The 20,039-nt window shown below is 37.8% G+C and overlaps 1 protein-coding gene across 1 annotated transcript in view; it reads right to left on the bottom strand.

Moving 5' to 3' along the window:
* Positions 1 to 20,039, bottom strand: part of LOC122804023 (integrin beta-2-like) — a 361,244-nt gene that overhangs the window by 219,262 nt on the left and 121,943 nt on the right. Inside the window, exon 2 of the mRNA XM_044073700.1 lies at positions 15,329 to 15,548. Within this exon, the coding sequence (XP_043929635.1) occupies positions 15,329 to 15,548 (220 nt within the window). The remainder of the gene's footprint in view (positions 1 to 15,328; positions 15,549 to 20,039) is intronic.

Genomic DNA, 20,039 nt, shown 5'->3' with positions numbered 1-20,039 from the left:
TCTGTGCAATGCCCTCTGAACTTTGATGTCATGTAAGGCATTTCAGTCAGTTCATTGAATGGAAGTAATTCTGAGAACTGTAGACAGCAGTGATGTTGTTGTTTTAACTTCTGATAATGGAATTCTAAATCCTTACAAGTGTGAAGCTGATTTGAGTTTAGCAGGAAGTCCAGGTGACAGTGATGTTTATGTTGATGACGCTGTGCGGCCTCTTCCTTACCAAAGTGAAAGGCATTTGGAAGATCACAAATACTATAGGTTCTACTAAGATATAATGATTTTCTTTTGCTGCTGATTACTAAATTAAATGCACACATACACATGTAGATAGATAGCTAGGTAGATGATAGATGGATAGATAGACAGATAGATAGATAGATAGATAGATAGATAGATAGATAGATAGATAGATATAGATACATAAATTGACTGATTGATTGATTATATACTTTTTAAAATGGTAATACATTACTTTCATTTTGTGGTCACACTTAAAGTTACCACTGTCGGTTCATAGCAGTGCACTTTGTTTTTGTTAATATTTTGAGAGGCAGCACTATGTGTATGGGTAAAGTGCTTTAGTTTGGTTTGTAGGGGGGAGTTAGTGAGTGGTATGGATTTGTTTTAAAATTATCTATGAATATGAAATTAGAAATGAGCACTGTAATAATCCCTGCAGAAGCTGGGTCTCACACACTGTTACACACAGATACAGACAAGTGTGCATAGACACACGTGCACACACACACACACACACACACACACACACACACACACACACACACACACACACACACACACACACACACACACACACAGTTATTCGGGAGTTTATGTGGAAAAGCGTGTGGTATTTTTTGTGTAAAATTTTCTATTTTTTGACAGACATTTTCTTCAGGTATTATGCATTTGTGTCTACAGGACAGGATACTGTGATTGTGGAGGATTGTCAGTGGTTTATGTACCTCAGTAGCACTTGTTCTCTACCTTTCCTTTTACCGAATTGTTCAGGCTGTGCTATCAAATTTTGGGGTCTCATTCTTGGCTTACTCATAGAGCATCCACCTGTTAACTTGGTTTTACATTCCCCTGTCCACAACAACAGGAAGATTATTAGAGCATCTTCGGGTGTCAGGCTGACTCCTATTTTGCCTAAGCCACTTGTGGGTGAGTCTGATGTGGGCACTTGCTCCACAGACCACTCATCTTTTTCTCATGGACTTCTTGGAGTTGCACAAACAGGCAACAAAAACAGATGGATAGTCATATCCTCTGAGGCTTTAGAGATGCCCTTGATAAGCAAGAGAGAACCACTTTTTTCAATTTCAGGGGAAATGCAAGTAAAGGTTCTTCCCTTAGCTGGGATGAGGTACCTAAATCTGGGACAAGAATGCCCACTAAGGGTCAATCATCTTCCAGGGAGTTTTCTGGAAAAAGTGAACACATTGAGAAAAACATCCAGATTCCTGTTTCCATCCCTATGGACAGGGATGATTTACTGAGATTTGCCATTGAGCTCATTAGTATATATATATATTTTTTTGCACTGTACTTTTACAGTCAAAAAAAGAAAAGATAGTTTCCTCTTGAAAGTGTGACCAATCCAAAAACACACCACAAAGAACCCAGAAAGAAGTGAATGAGTAAACACTGGAAACCACTGTCCAAAAGGTACATTATTGTAAATATACCACAAATCCAACACACCAACACACAAACAAAAAAAAAATGATTAAGCGCTTTTGTTCATTATTTTGGGAAAATGATTCAAGAAGCTACTCAGGAGGTACAAAAGTCAAACCGCTTTTAGGGGAAGAAATAAATGTAAATAAAAACATTTGTAATTAATGAGCCATTGGAGAAGGCATGTAAAGTGGCTTATAGTGAGTTGTAGAGTGATTATTAATAATATTATAAAAGACAGTTGTAAAATTATGAAAAGTTGGAAATGAGATAACTGAAATTGTGGGGGAAGAACCTATTTCTATTAATAAAACTTAATTTTAAGAAATTGCTTGAAGGTGCAAACAACAAGAACAAAAGTGGAACTTATAAGCACGGTAACTGGAATTAAGTGTATTATTTACCTTGCAAAATGTTCTGGCTGTGAGGGATTCTATATCAGTAAAACTGAGAGAACATTTAGAAAACAGATTTACGAACATAGGTTCATAAGTTGGTACTTTACTAGTTCACTAGACCCTTGTACTCATCCACTCATCAAGGTTCCTCTTGAAGAGTGACCCTGTTCCATAGTAACCCTCCAGCATGTTCTATTCATTATTGTGTTGAGGTTTATATAGTAAATTTGGAGATGGAGCATGTTCAACAATTCTTTTCTAACCACTTTGGCAACATGGTTATCAAAGGAAACAGGAGGTGCCCTAGGACAGAGCCCTGTGTTAACATAATTAACACCTTAGGCAGACACACTGATAATTGTGCTAAATGTAGAACTTTTTTTTTTGTTTGGCATTTTAGAAGTAGTGGAAAGAAATCCCAGGGGGTAACTGGGAGAATATTTTAGAGTATAGAGAGATTATATGGCAAATTCAGTTGTTTAAACGATGCTATTAATTTACAACCAGCATTATTCTTAAGAGCAACAAAAGGTTAAAAATTGATAACCCCTTTGTTTAATGATCAGTTAGTTTTAACTATTTTCTTTTATAGCATTTTAATGTTTTGAAGTTTGTGTGTTTTTAAAATGTGAATATAGGTTAAATGAATTTTGATATATTTATTTTTTAACATTTTGTATATATATATATATATATATATATATATATATATATATATATATATATATATATGTATACATTTCTTACATACATCTCTTACAATTTAGACACTATTAATGTTTTTGTTTTTAAGGAAGATTCTAAATACTCAATGCATTTTACTGGATTTAAACTATCATTTTTTTATTGTTTGTTGTTTATGTGTGTGTCTCTTTAAATTCTAGGCATTTAGTACTACACTTTGCAGTAATGTTAGCTAGTGATTAATTAGTGTATAAATTAAGTAATGAGCAAGAACAAAGGCATTCTGATGAAGTCCCCCCAGTGGGATGAAAGTGAAAAATAGTTCCCTCCTTTTCTAACCTTATTTTCAGTCAGAATAACGGATAGTAGACAGGGATGGTTGTGCCTCTGGCATTTCTTCTCAATCTGAACTTTCAGATTCTGGGGAAAGTATGGATTCATATTTCCCTTTTGAAGATTTATCCTTTTATAAGACTTTAGCTAAGATGAAAGAATGTATTATTTATAAGAGTAGAATGAAATTCATATTGCCTAAAATGTAGTTAATACTGCCTTCGCCAGGAAGTCTGACAGATTATACAGGGTACCCTCAGACTAAACTATTTTCAACTCCACAGCAGATCCAGCAATATTTTTCTATCTAAAGCTGCTTCTGCTAAACAGATTACTGCTGCTAACCCCATTCTCTCTGATGATGACAGGAAAACTTCTGACAAGTTAAGGAAAAAAATGTATTCTGCTGCTACTTTAAAAATCAGGATTTTAAACTGCCAGGCTCATATGTTAATTTTTTTTACTTTTGTCTTTTGAGAACATAGAAAAATTGTTAGTTAACCTTCCTTCTTCTTTGGTAAAAAAAATAATAATTTAATGCCTTACTAGCTTCTGCAGCTCATGTCACTAAACATGTTTTAAAGTGTGGTTATGATCCTGATGATTCTACCTCCAGAGCTGCTGCCTCTAGATCTGTAATGACAAGAATGTCTTAGCTTTAGTCTCAAAACTATCTTGAAGATGTTAAAACTGAAAATTTTAAATTGTCCTTCAGTCAAAGACATTCTGTTTTGCCTTTTTGCAGCTGAAGTGCTTAAGAAGTGTGAAGAAAGGGGACAGTTGATTCAAGGGATGACTCAGATATTTCAACCATCATTTTTAAAGCAAATAAAGATCTTCCTTTTTCAATAAGCTAATTAAGCAGCACAGATGCATTAAACATGAGTTTAAAGAGTAATGGCAAGGAGGTAGCAAAATTAAAGAAACACCTCTAAAAAATCAAGGATAGTCCCCCCAGCTGGAATGACTAATTGCCTGTTGAAGCTGCCCCCTTCCCTCCCTGACAACCTTTCCATAACTCTTAGGCTGACTTCATCATCCCTTGTGGTACTAGACTGTGACTGACAAATGGGTTTTAAATGTAATTCAGCTAAGGACACTTGGCAGTGGGAAATCTGCCTCCTGTACCAGGAATTTCCCCTTGACCCATGAACCAAGTCTCCTTGTTTCCTCCCATTATGCATATGATGCTTGCTCAGGGACTAATAGAATCAGTGCCTCCTGTCTGATAAGCAAATATATATTTTTTTGGTGTCAAAGAAGGAAGGATCATTGAGGTCTGTGCTGGACCATTCCTTTTTTAAATCTTGATGTCAAGATTCTGAAGTTCAAAATGTTATCCATTCAGTACATTTTACCTCTGCTCACTTCTCCAGCTTTTGTGGTAAAGCTACATTTAATGGACAGCTATCATCACATTCCCAAAGGCAAGCAATTTTTGGCATTTTTTGAGATTTGCAGTATTTGGCCTCCCCTATCAGTTCTCTCTTTCTTACCCTTTGGATTTCTTTGCACCAAGGATAATAAGAAAGTCTGTAGTTCCAGTCAGTGTTTATTGCAGATTTCATGGCATTCACATTTTTCAAGATTTGGACGATTGTCTTATCTTTGCAGGCTATTTTCCAGCTACCAAGAGTCTTTAGCAACTGTTCGGCATCTTCTACTCAGTCTGGGTTTCAAATCATCTTTTAGATATCTTCTCTCATCCCTTCTGAAAGAACTGTGTTCCTGGGATGTCTATCAGATTTTACCCTGGAAAAAGTCTTTCATTCTCCAATTCTCTGGACAAAGAAGATATGTTTCAACAGTTCTTTATGAACTTCTCCAATCTGAACCTGATATCAGCAAGGGAATTTCTTTGGATTGGGGAATACATGCCATCAATGAGTCCATGCTCCTTCTTGCCAGACTCCACTTCAGGAAAATTCAGTGGAAATAAATAATGTCACCAAAGAAAACACACATAGTAGTAATTGGTTAAATACCTGGTATCAATCCAGGGGATCCAGTATGTATCAGTATAGAACAAGACGTTTGACATCCAGCATGCTTTGCTAAGGAAGGCCGACAATTCTCATTTCAAGGTTTCTACATACTGGCTATAGTCTTTGCTGCACCCTACTGCCTTTTTTGGCAGTGTCCATTTGATTGGAATTCTAATGTAACTAATACATCACTCCCAAAATCGGATCATGTCAAAGTGGCTCTCCTCAGTGTCAGCCATCTAAACAATAAATTGCCTGATCTTCAGACATTCTTGCATTTGGAAAATGTCTGTGTAGTTACTGAAATCTGGTATAAATGTAAAGATACCACTCCTTACTACCCAGGTTATGAACTTTTCATACTGTCAGACCTAATGACAACTGTGGTGGAGTCTAAATATTTTTCAAGGAACATATTAACACCAGGCAGATTCTAAGATTCCTCAGAGTAATACATGAAATGCTTATTAGCCAAAAAATAAACTTATTTTGGATAACTAACTACCCTTCAATACAGAGGGACATCTATACCACCAATGCAGGGTATGACCAAATATTTATACACTTAATAATTAACAAAAACTCTCTTTATGAGTTGGTAAAACAAACTGAATAGAGATAACAGCAATCCTGACCTCTCTCTCTCTCTCTTTCGGCTTCTCCCAGTTAGGGGTCGCCACAGCGGATCACCTTGTCCGCTTATGATTGGCAGTGGAGTTTTACGGTGTCGAGTTGCCAGCCCAGTGCCCAACCTTCCACGGAAGGCATACACATGCATGTACTCATGCCTAGGGCCAATTTTAGTGTGTCCAATCCACTTGCAGCATGTCTATGGGGGTATAGGAGGAAACCAGAGCACCCGGAGGAAACCCACACGACTGCAGGGAGGACATGCAGACTCCACACAGAAGACACCCCAGCCAAAGATCGAACCGGAGAGCCTCTTGCTGTGAGGTGACAACGCTAACTGCTGCACCACCGTGGCCATCCCATCTTGACCTGAGTCTTACAAATACGGCTGTCTATTGCATTACTTCTCTAGTATCTCCTTCCTCAAGAAACTCTGAGCATAAAGTTGAGACCATCTCCTTTAAACTTCCAAAAGTTCCTACAGCAAACCTTACTGAATTTAAGGATTACAAACATGCCAACACCAATCTACTCTGTTACAAACTATTGCTTATGACTCCACCTCCCATGACTGTAATGCAGCAGCAAGCTGTACTAAAGAATTCTACACCCATTTAGAAAAAAATACATAGCGCTAGTAATCCTTACCAGAAGCAAGCATCATGAAATATTTTAGCAATAATCAATGACTGGGTGTGGGTAATGCAGGATTTACCCATGGTTGGTGTGGTTTGAAAAAAGCCAACCCAAGGGAAATCCTTCTTGACCCACACCCAGTCATGGATTATTGCTACTACACAATGACATTATTTAAGAAAAAAATTACCTTTTCTAAATAATGTCATTGTATAAATAGACTGTAGTGTCCTTCCACCTACTTGTGGTTGTCTGGGGCATCCATGATATGCACTGGGCATGGTCTATAGCTGCACAGTACATTGCAGTCTCAGACATTTTTTTCTATGAGTCCAGAGAGGTGTGTGTAGGACAGTTGCCTGCCTGCAGACATGTTTATCTTTATGGCCAGTTCTTTATAAAAAAAAAAAAAAACTGTACATCATTGAAGAATAAAGTCAATCAGACATGTATAATTCCAGTGGGGTAGGAGGCAGTGAAGTATGCCATGGAGCTGTTTTAGGGGCACTCCTGGCATAATATTTTTTGTGATATTCAGCTACATGCAGCAGTGTAGTTTAAAAATTCCCACATTCTGAATTCTCCACTACCACTGCAGAGAAACTGAAGTAACAGAACTTCTTGCTGTGGGTATCACTTGATTTACAATGAGCATGCTAACTGATTTGTCCAATCAACATGCACGGTTCTGAATACAAATGAGCCTTTACTGTATAATCAAAAACAAACTATTCTGGTGGTCCACCACCACCATATATGAACTATACAATAATAGAAAGAAAGAAAGTCCTTAAATTACTTAGTACAGCTAAACTTCCCTTTTCTAGGATAATATCAAAAGCACTAAAAAAAATTAAGATCACAATAAGGTCCATTAAAGGAGCACATGAACTTAAGCTGACCTCTGAAGTCAAAGATAACTATCCCTCTATCCCTCCTTTTTTTAACTCTTTAACTATGTTAGTAAAATAAAGAAGTAATACATTACATTGCTATGAACCTGTTTCCTTTTCTGATCCAAGAGACTTTTGTCACTATCCTTGCAAACAAATGTAATGCCAACTTCACTCCAGAGACTTCTGCTCAAAGCTCAAGAATATCTGAATCCCTTACTTCCCCAATATCTGGAAAGATCATATAATGAAAGTGTTAACCAAGACCAAAAATACTTCCTCCATGGGACTGACAATTTACCTGGTTGCTCAGTTAATACTGTTAAATATGCCTGTGCAGACAGACTCCTAAAAATGCTTACCCTCAGTTCAGCTACTGTTTTTATTCCTACTACTGAATGTCATGCATTCTGATGTAGGTGACTCCATGAGCAATTTGGGAAACTCCTTAAACAGGATGAACGACACTGGATCAGGCAGTTTCTGTGAAGGAACATCTGTTTGGGGAGGGGGTGCATCCACATGGCTAGAGTGCTGCTCCATCTTCTGGTGTTAGCAGACATGGCCATGCAAGATCCTGGTCCCACAGTTAAACTACATACACTGCTCCATCAGTGATTCCAGTTTGCACGTCCAGCTGTGGCAAGCCATGGGACTGTGGTTCTGGATGTAGTCCTGATGACAGCTCATCCAGCAGACATCACTCACTTTTGGGTAGCATCCTGACTTCTAGCCAAGGCCATGGAAGTACCAGTGCAACTCATGGCAGAGGCGGTTCTTGTGGTCAAGGGCAACAATGCAGAACTGCATAGTCTGCCAGGTACAACTCACACCAGCCCATGATGCCATGATATATTGCTAGCACAGTGCTTGACTGTGTTCACAAAGATACACACATAGAAAAAATAATTCCCTTGGCCAAATCACTTTGCACAAATGTAAACTACCTAATTAGTACTTTTGAGTGTTAAGCATGTGTTGTTACTGGCCCTTGGCACTGTATACTCTGATGGATATATGTGTTTCTTATTCACACATACACTTCTTTGGTGTCAGCCTTGCCCTCGTGCCTCCCCCCACCACCCTGTGCAAATGATGATGACTGTGCCTTGCCCTTTGCACATGTCTTTTCACTTAAGGTTGTATATAAGTCTGATGCACACAGTGGATAGCTGATGCTTGCTTATTCACAAGATTGGATTTATCAATATGTATTGCAGAGCTGAAGTTGTTGATTTCTTGTTCCTACTAATTTGTGACTGGCTTACTGCAATATTGTTGTACCACATTGAATTCCAGTTAGTATTGTTATCACAGCATTGGAATCATTAGGTACGTCAGTCTTGCTTCTCTGTATAGTCTTTCAAATGAGGGTAAAATTGACCTGTTCCATATTTCAAGGACGGTGGTCACTTGAAATGCTTAATGCAAACTATTGCTTTAAACATGTACCTGTGATGTTGCAAACATTTTACAGAGGAGATATTACTTACATAACTGTACACATCCGACAAAAGGCTCTGATTAGAGGCATACATATATTTCCTTATGAAAGTAATCAGTTATATAACTTTTTTTTCTTTGCAGGTTCCACACTTACCTTGTCATTACTGCAAGTAACAGTTGTGTGCTTGGTGGGGTTGTCCCTGTCTGATACTATCAGAGCACAGCCATTACATGGTTAAGTAAAGGTTGTGGCATCTGACAGGCATCAGCTTTCCTGTGTGTATGTGCGTGAGGTCTTAGGCTTTGAGCTAGGCAATGAGTGTGTATGTGCTTTCATTTGTCTCTTAGCCAGAACCAGGCCATACTGTGCACACCTGTCTGCCAGCACCATCTGCAGCTGGTTCTCCCTCAGACTCCTCATCTGTACCTGCTGCTGCTGTCCCTGCCTTTGGTCCTTAAAACTGTCATACAGTCTCTTGATGTCCTTGTTGAAGCCCTTTCCTGAGAATAATATTGTGTAACATGGAACAGACTGTAAGTAGTGTAATTTCTGAGGTGTCTAGACGCTCTAGCCTTGATTTAAGCAAGCCAAACACATGGTCTATGATATTCCTAGTTTGAGTGTGGATTGTATGGGTGTCTCTATGTATCATGAGCCAGGTCTCCAGTTCATAACATACATTTTCCACTAGATGCCCTAAGAGATGTCACCCCTAGCAAACCATGTGTAAATCTCACAACTGTAACATATATGTGTGAGTCATGGAAACTGCCTGGGTTACCCATACAGACACTGTAGATTACCTCTTGGACATTACAGACAACCTGACAGTTTGTAGAGTAGATACCTTTTTCCTGTTAATATACCTTCATCCCTGTTGCCCAGGTGTGGCTTTTATTTCTATGTATGTATAATCTATAGCCCAAACATTTCAGGGAATTGTGCTATTGTGTAAAATTCCTGCATTTTTCTTACTCTCTCCTGTGGTGTTTGTCAGAAACAGATATGATCCCATGCAAGTTATAGCATTTGATTTAAAAATTGATGTAGTATTCTAGAGGTTGAAGTCTGCGACACCCCTATTATATCCCCTGTTGGCCTCTGGAATGTACAATTAGTTAGTATTCATAATGCTAAACATACATTTATTTCCAGGGGGACTGGTTCTCCATGATTTCCCTGTGGCCTGTGGTGGTGGCACAGGGGTTGTATATTTTCTCTAGCATTTCCCTGCCCACCTATCATCTTTCAACAGTTTCTGTTTCATGCAGTTCATGATAAGTTAAACAGGATCTAAACACCCTTCTGGTTGATGTGTGAGGTCTATCAGTAGCAGTAGCAGCACCCTGATTTAAAGTCTGTTACACATACAGCATAATAATAGCAGCAGCAACTCTTAACATGTTTTTTTTATATATGTTTATATGTGTAATTGTGCATGTGTTCCAAGAAGCTTGATTGGAAAATAAGTTCTACTCTAATTGAGTGGCTATGTTTAAGTTATACTCAATCAGGGACAGATTTTTAGAAAGGACATTAAATTGTAATGCATTAGCAAGTATCCTGGACATTGCCTTCTTGATTAGTCCATATTCTGCATGGAGTAATTACATGATTGACATTCTAATTTCAAACATCAGTCTTAAATGTGTTTAACTCTAGGAAGTACAAGGCTGTGGAATCATTAACCTTTGTGTGTCAGATAGGCCACCATTAGATCTTCAAGACCCTCCTTGACAACTTGGAAGGAGACCAAAATTATAGTTCGAACATTGACTGGACACAGAATCCTGGATGACCTAATATATGTCCTGAAGCTGCTTAACTAAAACACGTTGTAATACTGTAACTACTGGAAAACCTGCCTTGAAAGTAAGAGTTGTAATAACATTATAACTGATGAATAACAGAAGTGTGGAGGCATGTTTCTGGTTATTTGTGAAAGTTTGTTTATACATATCATCTCAAAGCCTTATCCCTCTTCTCAGTATCATACAGGTAACTAATGTATATACCTTCAACAGCTTCAACAGACCATATTCTGTCAGGCCTGTTAAACATTCACAAGTCCAGTGTTATCATAAATACCTGCTCAAGTGATCTCAATCCTTTTGCAAAATAAATAGAACATGTTGAAGGGATAGGTTTGTATCACACAGAATGTCACCTCTATGGGACTGTCTTCCACTCTATAAAGCAAAATACTTCTCTATCTCTTTGCAAATGAAATTTGGATGAATCCCAGTTTAACACTCCTGTCCCTCATGTATAGGCAAAACATGTTTAAGTCTCAGCATATTCTTGTTGGCCTGTCTCAGAGTTATTCATGAGCAAAATATATGGACTAAAACTACCATGGGAATGCAGGACTAGGCTTCTTAACATCCTCACAAATTAACAGCTTAGTAAGTACCTGTGAACCTATAAGAGTGTGTACAGGTCTTTTTGGTCTGATATATAATGAACAAAAATAATGCTAGTCTGAGCTATGTCAGGTAGAGGCAAATAAGTTTGTGGCCCAGTCCAAAAACCTGAATATCCTATTTATCCTGGGCTAGCAGTAGGGCCTACACTGGTGGGTAAAATGAGGAGTAATATGAACATTTTCCATAAAAAGACTGAAGATCAACTAGAAAAAAAGAATACCAAGCAAAGCATTTTATCAGGCTAAGTAAATATTTATTTTTATGTATTTTGAATTTGTTAACTGGGATAGAGCATTGATTCCATGTAAACATAACAGATACATGAAATTATATTCAGAGAGAGTAGCTAGCATGATAGATAGATACAGATAGATATTTATTACATACAAAGTGAATATCATAATTGGCATGATGGTATAAAGAGAATAGATACATGACATTATATACAGACTAATTGACACAACAAAATATATACATGCATTATCTAAGAGTAGATATTAGAGTTGGCATGCTGAAAGACTCACAATGAAAAGTCAGAGGTAGGTATGTAAAGGGAAGTAGGGTAGGAAGAGGATGTATTGTATAACCAGAGAGAGATATAGAACAGTTTCATTTTCCTTGAGTCTTGTGATGTGTTTTTAGTTCTTATCAAAAAATGGGAAAAGATAAATGATCATTAAGAAGGGAGAGATTTCTACAGTTTGGGGCCATGAATTGAGAAAGCAGGGTTTGCACACTGAAATCTAGTTTGTTGGGGTTTTGAGAAGTACACCTGAGTGGTTAAGACTTCTAAAGTTGAATGTTGGTACGTCTCTGAATAGTCTGGAGGCTAGTGAGCATTGTGATTCTTCCCACATTGCTTCATTTATTAAGGCACATGCTTACAGCATGTAACTATTCATGGTTGATATTAAGGTACATGCCCACAGCATGTAACTATTCATGGTTGATATTAAGGTGCATGCCTACAGCATGTAACTATTCATGGTTGATATTAAGGCACATGCCTACAGCATGTAACTATTCATGGTTGATGAGTCAAACATATACTGAGTGATACAAATTGGGAATGCATGCTTACAATTGCAAAAAACTAATATATATGGACAGATATTGAATGGGGGAGGGGGTCTTGTGATTTCCCTATACAAACCCTAAATCGTAGCTTAGCCTACTGTGTGAGAATGAATGGGGAGGGAATGAGAGAATGGAAGTCAAATAATTTACCATCAACATATCAGGGAATTATTTGAGATGAGATGATCCAAAATTGTGAGCAAGGCATACAACATTTATAAAACCTTTAACAGGGCAACGCTGAACCTGTACTGATATTCCCACATAATACATTTGAAAATTACCACATAAAATATTTTAAAAATATTCCTCAGTTAAACAAAATAAACTTAAGTTGGAAGAAGGTGCTCTCTTATGCTAAGATTTCTTGTTGCGTGTGAAAGTACTTTATCTGACTATTAGAGATAAATATTTTCAGCCTAATCATAATCTGATAATGCATATAATTATGTCAAAATATTGAGTTTGAAGACATTGCTTATTTATAAAGACAGAAGACTGATTTTATACACATTCTGAAAAGCTAACATCAGCCTACTTTGGTATTTTTTACATTTTGTCACTTCATTGCAGATTTAGCACTGTAAATGGAATCATTTAATACAGGTTTCTTGTTTTGCTTATTGTCGTATGTTATGAACATTTTCTTAAATGTTCTTAACGTGCATTTCAATAAAATTACTTAAATGTAACACCAGAATGATTAGATATGACTGTTTGCTTATGGTCAGCACATCTGTTAAAGAAGTTATAAAAAGGTATTCTCAGAAAGAAAAACAGTCACAATTGAATTAATGTGTGAATATTTTCACATTTATCTATTTGGTAAATGCTTAGCTTTGCTGATGGCTCACTGGTTACAAAAAGCAATTTTCAATACCCTCAGATGTCAAACAGAAAGATGTGCTAAAGGACACTACAAGTGCCCACATAATTAACTAAGTGAAAGCCAAAGAACAATGAAATAATATGATAATTTTATTGCCAGGTGTATTGTTCCTAAAGTATTACATTGAGTTAAAACTAAAGAAACAATGCAGGGCAAGTGGGTGTAACAAAATAGCCAAATATAACAATATTTCACAGCAAATATTCTGAAAAAATCTAAAATTGGTCAGAATATGCAAATTGTCTCAAAGATGGTTATATATTTAATAAAAGGTACCAAGCTAATCATTCTAGCTTTACTTTAAAGATAAGCAATATACATAGCTCTCAAAGCACATCTAAGCAACGTCAAGACAAAGGCTGTTATAAGACAGATAAGAGATGTTAGGACAGTGACTATTCTCAGAAATTGAATTATGTGCCAATATAACACTACAATGGCCAAAAATATACTCTTGCAGATATCAAAGCTGTCAAAAAGCTCAGGGGAAGAAATTAGAACTGATTATGATCTTATAAACATTTCTAAGTAAATTTGTCATGATGACTAAATATTCCAGGTTCCTTACTATAGAAACAGTGGCATTTACATTAAGCAGTGCAGTTATCTTAGTAATGGATAAAATATTTTCAACGTCTAGAAACTCACTGTTAGCAAAGTCAGACAGGGGACCCCACATGTCAGTGTTCAGTTTTAATATTTAGTGAAAATGCTGTGATACAACATAGGAAGGTTACTCTGCTAGTGCTCAGCACAACTGCATTTTTGACATTGTTTTTTATTTATTTGTTTATTTATTTATTTAGTTAGTTAGTTAGTTAGTTTTACAGAGGTCTTGGAATGATACAGGTATTGTTAAACCCTCATGATATTGCTAACCAAGCAATAGTTCTTAGTTCTGGATACCACCTAGAAAACTGACAGTATGGATATGGTCAGAACTGTACCCTTTGAGAATGATAAATTAATTAACATGGATACAATCATTAGTTATTCATGCCTTAATGAATCTTATATAGTTTGATTGCTTTAAGTGATAAAGAATTTAAGACTGAAACAATGGTGTATTTTCAGAATTTACTCAGATCTGTAGTCTTGCCACTTAAAGAGCTATAACTGTATTCAAAATACCCCCCATAGTGAACAGTTCATTTGCACTGTTTTTGTACATTAAAGTATGTGCTTTTATAATATGTATGCAGAGTGCTTAGTCTAACTGGTGGTGGCCTACATTATGCTTCTTAGGTATGTTTATACATCTAATGTCAGGTCTGCAACTATGTGGTTTGACTATTGACGAAATTAGATGCACATCCATGACAAACTGTATTTAGATATTCAACTAATGTCTCAAGCACTGAAGAAGCTGGATAGGAAGGGAGTGCCAGCTCAGGGTGTCAATGACATCCCACCACAGGCCCAGAATGAGTATGCACTTGGGACTCATGAAACACCAGCTTCACAAACCATCCAGTTTAAAATTGGGGACAAGTGGTATTGTGCACCTACATAAGATTAGCACTGCAACAAGCTTTGCAGCCAACACTGTGCTATGGACATTCAAAGAAATCTCTGTATTCCCATAGGATGATACTAGGAATCCATACCTCTCTCTATGTGTATCTGATTACTGGGGAAAGTTAAATGAATGGACCCATAGGGGGTTGGGTTTTGACGTTAATGGGGGAACAGGCATCATGGTTGCTTAGTGATAAGTTCTTTGCCTCAGTCTCAGAATCTGGAATTCTAGCCTGACCTGTGATCACTTTCTGTCTGACATTTTGCATGTTCATCTGCTGTATGCATGAGATTTCTCTGGCTTCTCTAGTTTGGTCCTCCCTTCCAAAAACCATGTTAGTTTATTCATTTTATTGGCTGCACTTAACTGTCATTACATGTTAAATTTAACTTTGTCCTTGTTGCAATGCGTGCACTTGAACAGACTATATGAAGGGTGGATCACTAACCCACTTAACCATTAAATAAACAAAGATATGTAAACATTGCCAATATGATCCTTATCTAAACATTGTTTTGACAAAGCAAAGTTAGTGTTTGCTTGAGATGAAAATGGAAAAGTCAGCACAGCTCATCCTGGCCATTTCCAAAAGCAAATAAAATCAATACAGTAACAAAATGCTTATTGACAGTGAACTGATAGCAACATGTGCCCAAATGCCTCTCACTGCAAACATATTTCACAGCTGTAGCTTGTTTGAGTTTTTCCTGCCCTTCTTAAATACTTACGCATACTTTTCACAAGGCATCTCACAGCCTGGGCAAATTTCACAGAATGGTGGCTGGTAACCATTTGTACACTGGCATATGTCACACACACAGGTTCCTCGCCCACTGCACACATTGTTTCTGGAATTCAAGCAGCTCTTAATGGATTTTGTACACTGGCAGGCACTTCCCTCATACTCTTCATTGCACTTACAGGTTCCACAGTCGCACTTACCATTACCTAGAAAACAAATGAAGACAAAAGTTATTTGCTTCTTTTTAACCCTTATCAAAGAGATAAAAATGTCTGTAATTACCTTCTGAAAGCCATCAGTCAACATATTAGTGATATAAAACTGTAATGCCTTCCATGAGTAATCATTTAAGATAGTCATTCAAGATTTATGTCAAAAATTTCCATATATAATCATTCTCAGTGACAGGCATATGTACTTTTCCATCTTGTATTCACAGATACATCTCAGATTTCAGGCCTACCTCAAATATGTATGTGACATTATATACATACAAATATTATACTGATGAGCTAAAAGGTCCATCACTTACCAGAATGACTTCTACAATAAGAAAACTAAAGGATTATGCCTGACTTGTATCCAACATCATTAGCCATGTTCCATGATATTCAGTACAAATAACAAGTAAATGGTATCTTGTATTTCTGGAAGTGAACAAACAATACCATGATGTAACATGAATTGACATCTAAGCATCAGGTATACCTGTTTTTTGACAAATCAGTCAGGGGCCTATTAAAACTGTAGTGTTGACAAATTACAAGTCTTAGATACACATTTATAATTATACAAACACTGGCCATTAACATTCAAAAACAAGCACACTGAGTAGACAGCTCATCCAGCGTGCCTATTGTAAATTGAGCATACAGCAGAGTCTCTGTTAATTGAGACTGAAGCAACCGGCCCTCCTAAGCACCCGGTAATTTTGATTGGCTCGTATGCTGGAGTATGAGCCATTCAAAAATCTTAAAGCGTCTCTCAAGCAACTGGAAACTACAACTTAACTGGCATCTATCAATCCCTATGGGTACCGGTTAAGTGATATTTTACTGTATACCAATAGAAAAAAGTCCAGTCGCTAAAGTATCACTGAACAGCCAGACTTATTCTTTTTTTATTGGTATATGGTAGACATGCATTAGTATGAAGAAAAGAAAGTCAGAAACTGAAAAGCGTATCATTATGTAGTGACTTCTTTTCTCAAAATTTGTGGTTTTCTGACAAATTGCTAAGGATCAAAGTCACTAAATAATGAAATGCGTTTCAGTTTCAGACTTTCTTTCTTTCAGACAATACATAATTATTCTCACACCTTTTTACGTTTATAAGACCAACATTAACTATCGCACCCCTCCTTTATTTATGGCTTTGTCCACATTTCTAGAAATAAGAGGTCAAAAGATATGTAAGACAGCAATGAAGCAAGGAAAATCAGGTACTTTTTCCAAAACTAAAGAAACATACTTGATTTTCTTTTTATTTCCCCCATCTCTCACATGCTTCTAAATTGTCTGAACATTACAGTTTTTTTTTCTTTTTCAAAAAAAAAAAAAATTGCAACAGACATCTTCCTTTCTCCATTGCTTGCTTTCCAAAGCACTGATGTACTGTGTATGGGTGGAAACATAAGTCCCATACACATATGCAGTACATTATCATAGGGCAGAATCCAGAAACAACAAGGAAGAACATCATGGTGCCATTATACAAAGACATTTCCCCCAGATTTACTATTCCTCCGTGCAGGACTAGCTTAGTCCTGCATGGAGGCAGCCATTTAGGAGCAGGACGGCAGCGCGCCATGCATAGTAATTAGGCTTGTTGCTTTAGCTCCTAATCTTACACAGATTGTGTAAGAGTGCAGGTGGCGTGTCTAAGAGCAGAGCTCTCAGAATATACATGCCCGGCAGTGAAGAACAGCAGAAAGGGGTAAGACATGAGAGTGACGGCTAATAAGTGTACGTATATCCTCACCAACAGCCCCACTTGTGTACAACAGCAAAAGTATACAGAAATAAAATGAACAAACCCGTGTATTTTTTTTTTTAATCTGATGAAAGCTAACAGTAGGTGCGTGGGTGTGCCCATCGCTTAGCTATGTTTAATGCAGCTTAAATGGCTGAAGAGGATAACAAGGAAGATATATACAAATGAAGAAGCATAGCAATAGTATACTGGGCAGAGCATTCGCCTTATGAGCAAGCATTCCCGGTTTGAGTCCCACTGCAGCACATTCCATTTTCCATGGCAAAGCACATTATGACTAATATTTATATTGCATAACCCACTAAATAACATATATTTATGAAATGGAGTACTGCAGTAAATGCACATGTGAAGTGTCAGTATCATAATGAATAAAGCACTAGTAAGCAAATTTAAGCACCAGTAAGCAGTAGTAAGCATATTTAAGCAATAGTAAGTGAGATTAAGCCCTTTTGCATGGGGGTAAGCAATGCACACACAGGTTAAGCAATTCTGAAGCTAACTCTCTGTAAGCATATGTAACTGGAGGTTAGCATTGCTTACCCTCGCGCAAGCCCGCTTAAAATGCTCAAAAATGCCTTAATCACTCTGTATCCAACGACCCTTTTTCTGCCCATCAACAAAATAAACAGCCACATAGGTCTTGAACCCAGAACCATATATACCATAGTTACAGTAGTTAACCAACAAGCCATCGCAAATGTACAGAAGAATGAGGTATCAGCAAACAAGTCTTCACCATAGTAAAATCAAACTGAACCTGTGAAAGGAATCAGTATACAGACATATGTGCCTTACCCCACTACATAACATAAATATGTGAACTGGAGTACAGCAGTAAGCCCAGAAGTCAGGTGTAATTGTAACAGAGTGTAGAAGTCTGTACGTACACATGAATTATGGATACCAGGCATACATATAAGTTGTAATGAATAATAAATCAATGCCAAAAAGGAATTTTAATGCAAAGTCTAATGTAAGCAACGCTAAGCATTGCACAGGCCAGCTTAGGAGGTGTAAGAAATGTGTAGGCTAGCTAACACAGTGTGCCCAGAGGTTTACCCCTTTAAACAATACCAACCCTAGGTAAGCAAGTTTGCCCATAGCCTAGCCTTTTCAAAACCAGCCAATCACAGAAAAGTGCAGGAAATTGGCCCTACTTAAACCCAAGAGGCAGGAATACATCTCATAACTGGTTGTAGCTTCCCCTTGCAGGCACCATGTCAGGAAGGGGAGAAAGTGTGTGCTTTTGGTTGCAGTGCTGGTGCATCCAGAAGTCCAGAGTCTTGGCAGGACTCCTTGTCAAAGACCATGATCAGAGATCGCTGCAGGGCCAGTACCAGGGTTACCAATATAAGGTGGAGGCTTGGGACCGTCTCACCTGTGATCTCACCAGTGCCACTGGCATACCCTGAACTGGTGAGCAGGTCAGGCATCACTATGCCAACCTGAAGCAGTTTAAGGGGGACCTCTTGGAGCAGCATATTCAAGAGGCTAGAGCTGCAGGGGATGTTCCAGTTGTGTGTAATTATCACCCCATTATGTGTGTAATAACTGCCAGCTCATGTATATAATGGATATGTATGGCTAAATATTCCTCTTATGTCCTCCACAGCTGCAATGGAGCGGGGCACAAAACAGGAGGCCCACGTCAGTCGCCTGACGAGGTTGCAACATGAGGAAGGTCAGTAATACTCGTGCATTTACTGTCATAGGAAATAAAACTAAAAGTAGTAGTAAATCAATTGCCTGTATAAAACCTGTATTGTTCAAGGCAAGTACTGCATACCCTGGAGAATATGGCAGGAAGAGCCTCATATAGTTCGTATATAAATAAAAGCATAATAGCCTGACAATAAAGGTCTAACTGCTGGACTGCATGTGTATACTCTGGTATCATATGGTAATGTAGATTTGCAATCATGTAATAGTACTGTTGTGTTAAGCACTGTTACCCACACCGTGCACCACAAATTGAATTTGTAGGAATGCCTGTATATGACTGGTGTAATCCCCAGATGCCATTTAGTGCAGCTGAGAGACACATAGACAGAAAACAAGGGAAAATGCAGACAACAAAACCCAAATAGCACATGCAACTGAGATGTGAACTGTTGTTTTTTTAGCACACACAGCCATGGTTCAAATCCTGCCAGTGGTAGTAGTCTGCATACAGAATCATACCCCACAACTGTACAGATATGTCCAGAATGTCCAGTAAAGTGGCCCATATCTGTTGCCAATTAACCTGTCCCCCTGGGAAATCAGTGGGATGATCCTAGATGTATAGGCAGCAAACAGGAAATACAACTGATTGACACACATCTATGAGAACAAAGCTGGCACACTAGCAACTCCCCAAAACTTTATGAGACTAAAAAGCCATGTATGTCCCATTTACTCCCCAACTTGTCAAGCTGTGGCCAGAGTGTGTACAGTAACAGAGTGAGATGTGTGTGCATAATAGTAATGTGGAATCTGGTACTGTGTGTGGGAACATTCAGGTAGTGCTAACAAACATTTCTCCCACAGGTTTGCCAGATATCAACACTGTGCCAAAAAATACAAGAATGATACCCTGTACTGGTACTGTTTACATTGGTATTGTATGTCATTGCGACTGATGCAGTTGCTCTGAATAATGAGGTATTACACATCACTGTCACCTACTCTGTCCTACAAAATATTACTGTCTAGGAGCTCTG

The sequence above is a fragment of the Protopterus annectens genome, chromosome 6.part0, assembly GCF_019279795.1.
Source record: "Protopterus annectens isolate FY-2018-M chromosome 6.part0, PAN1.0, whole genome shotgun sequence".
In the NCBI taxonomy this organism is placed as follows: Eukaryota; Metazoa; Chordata; order Ceratodontiformes; family Protopteridae; genus Protopterus; species Protopterus annectens.
The sequence above is the reverse complement of the archived record's forward strand: the minus strand, read 5'-3'. Positions and strand labels throughout refer to the sequence as shown.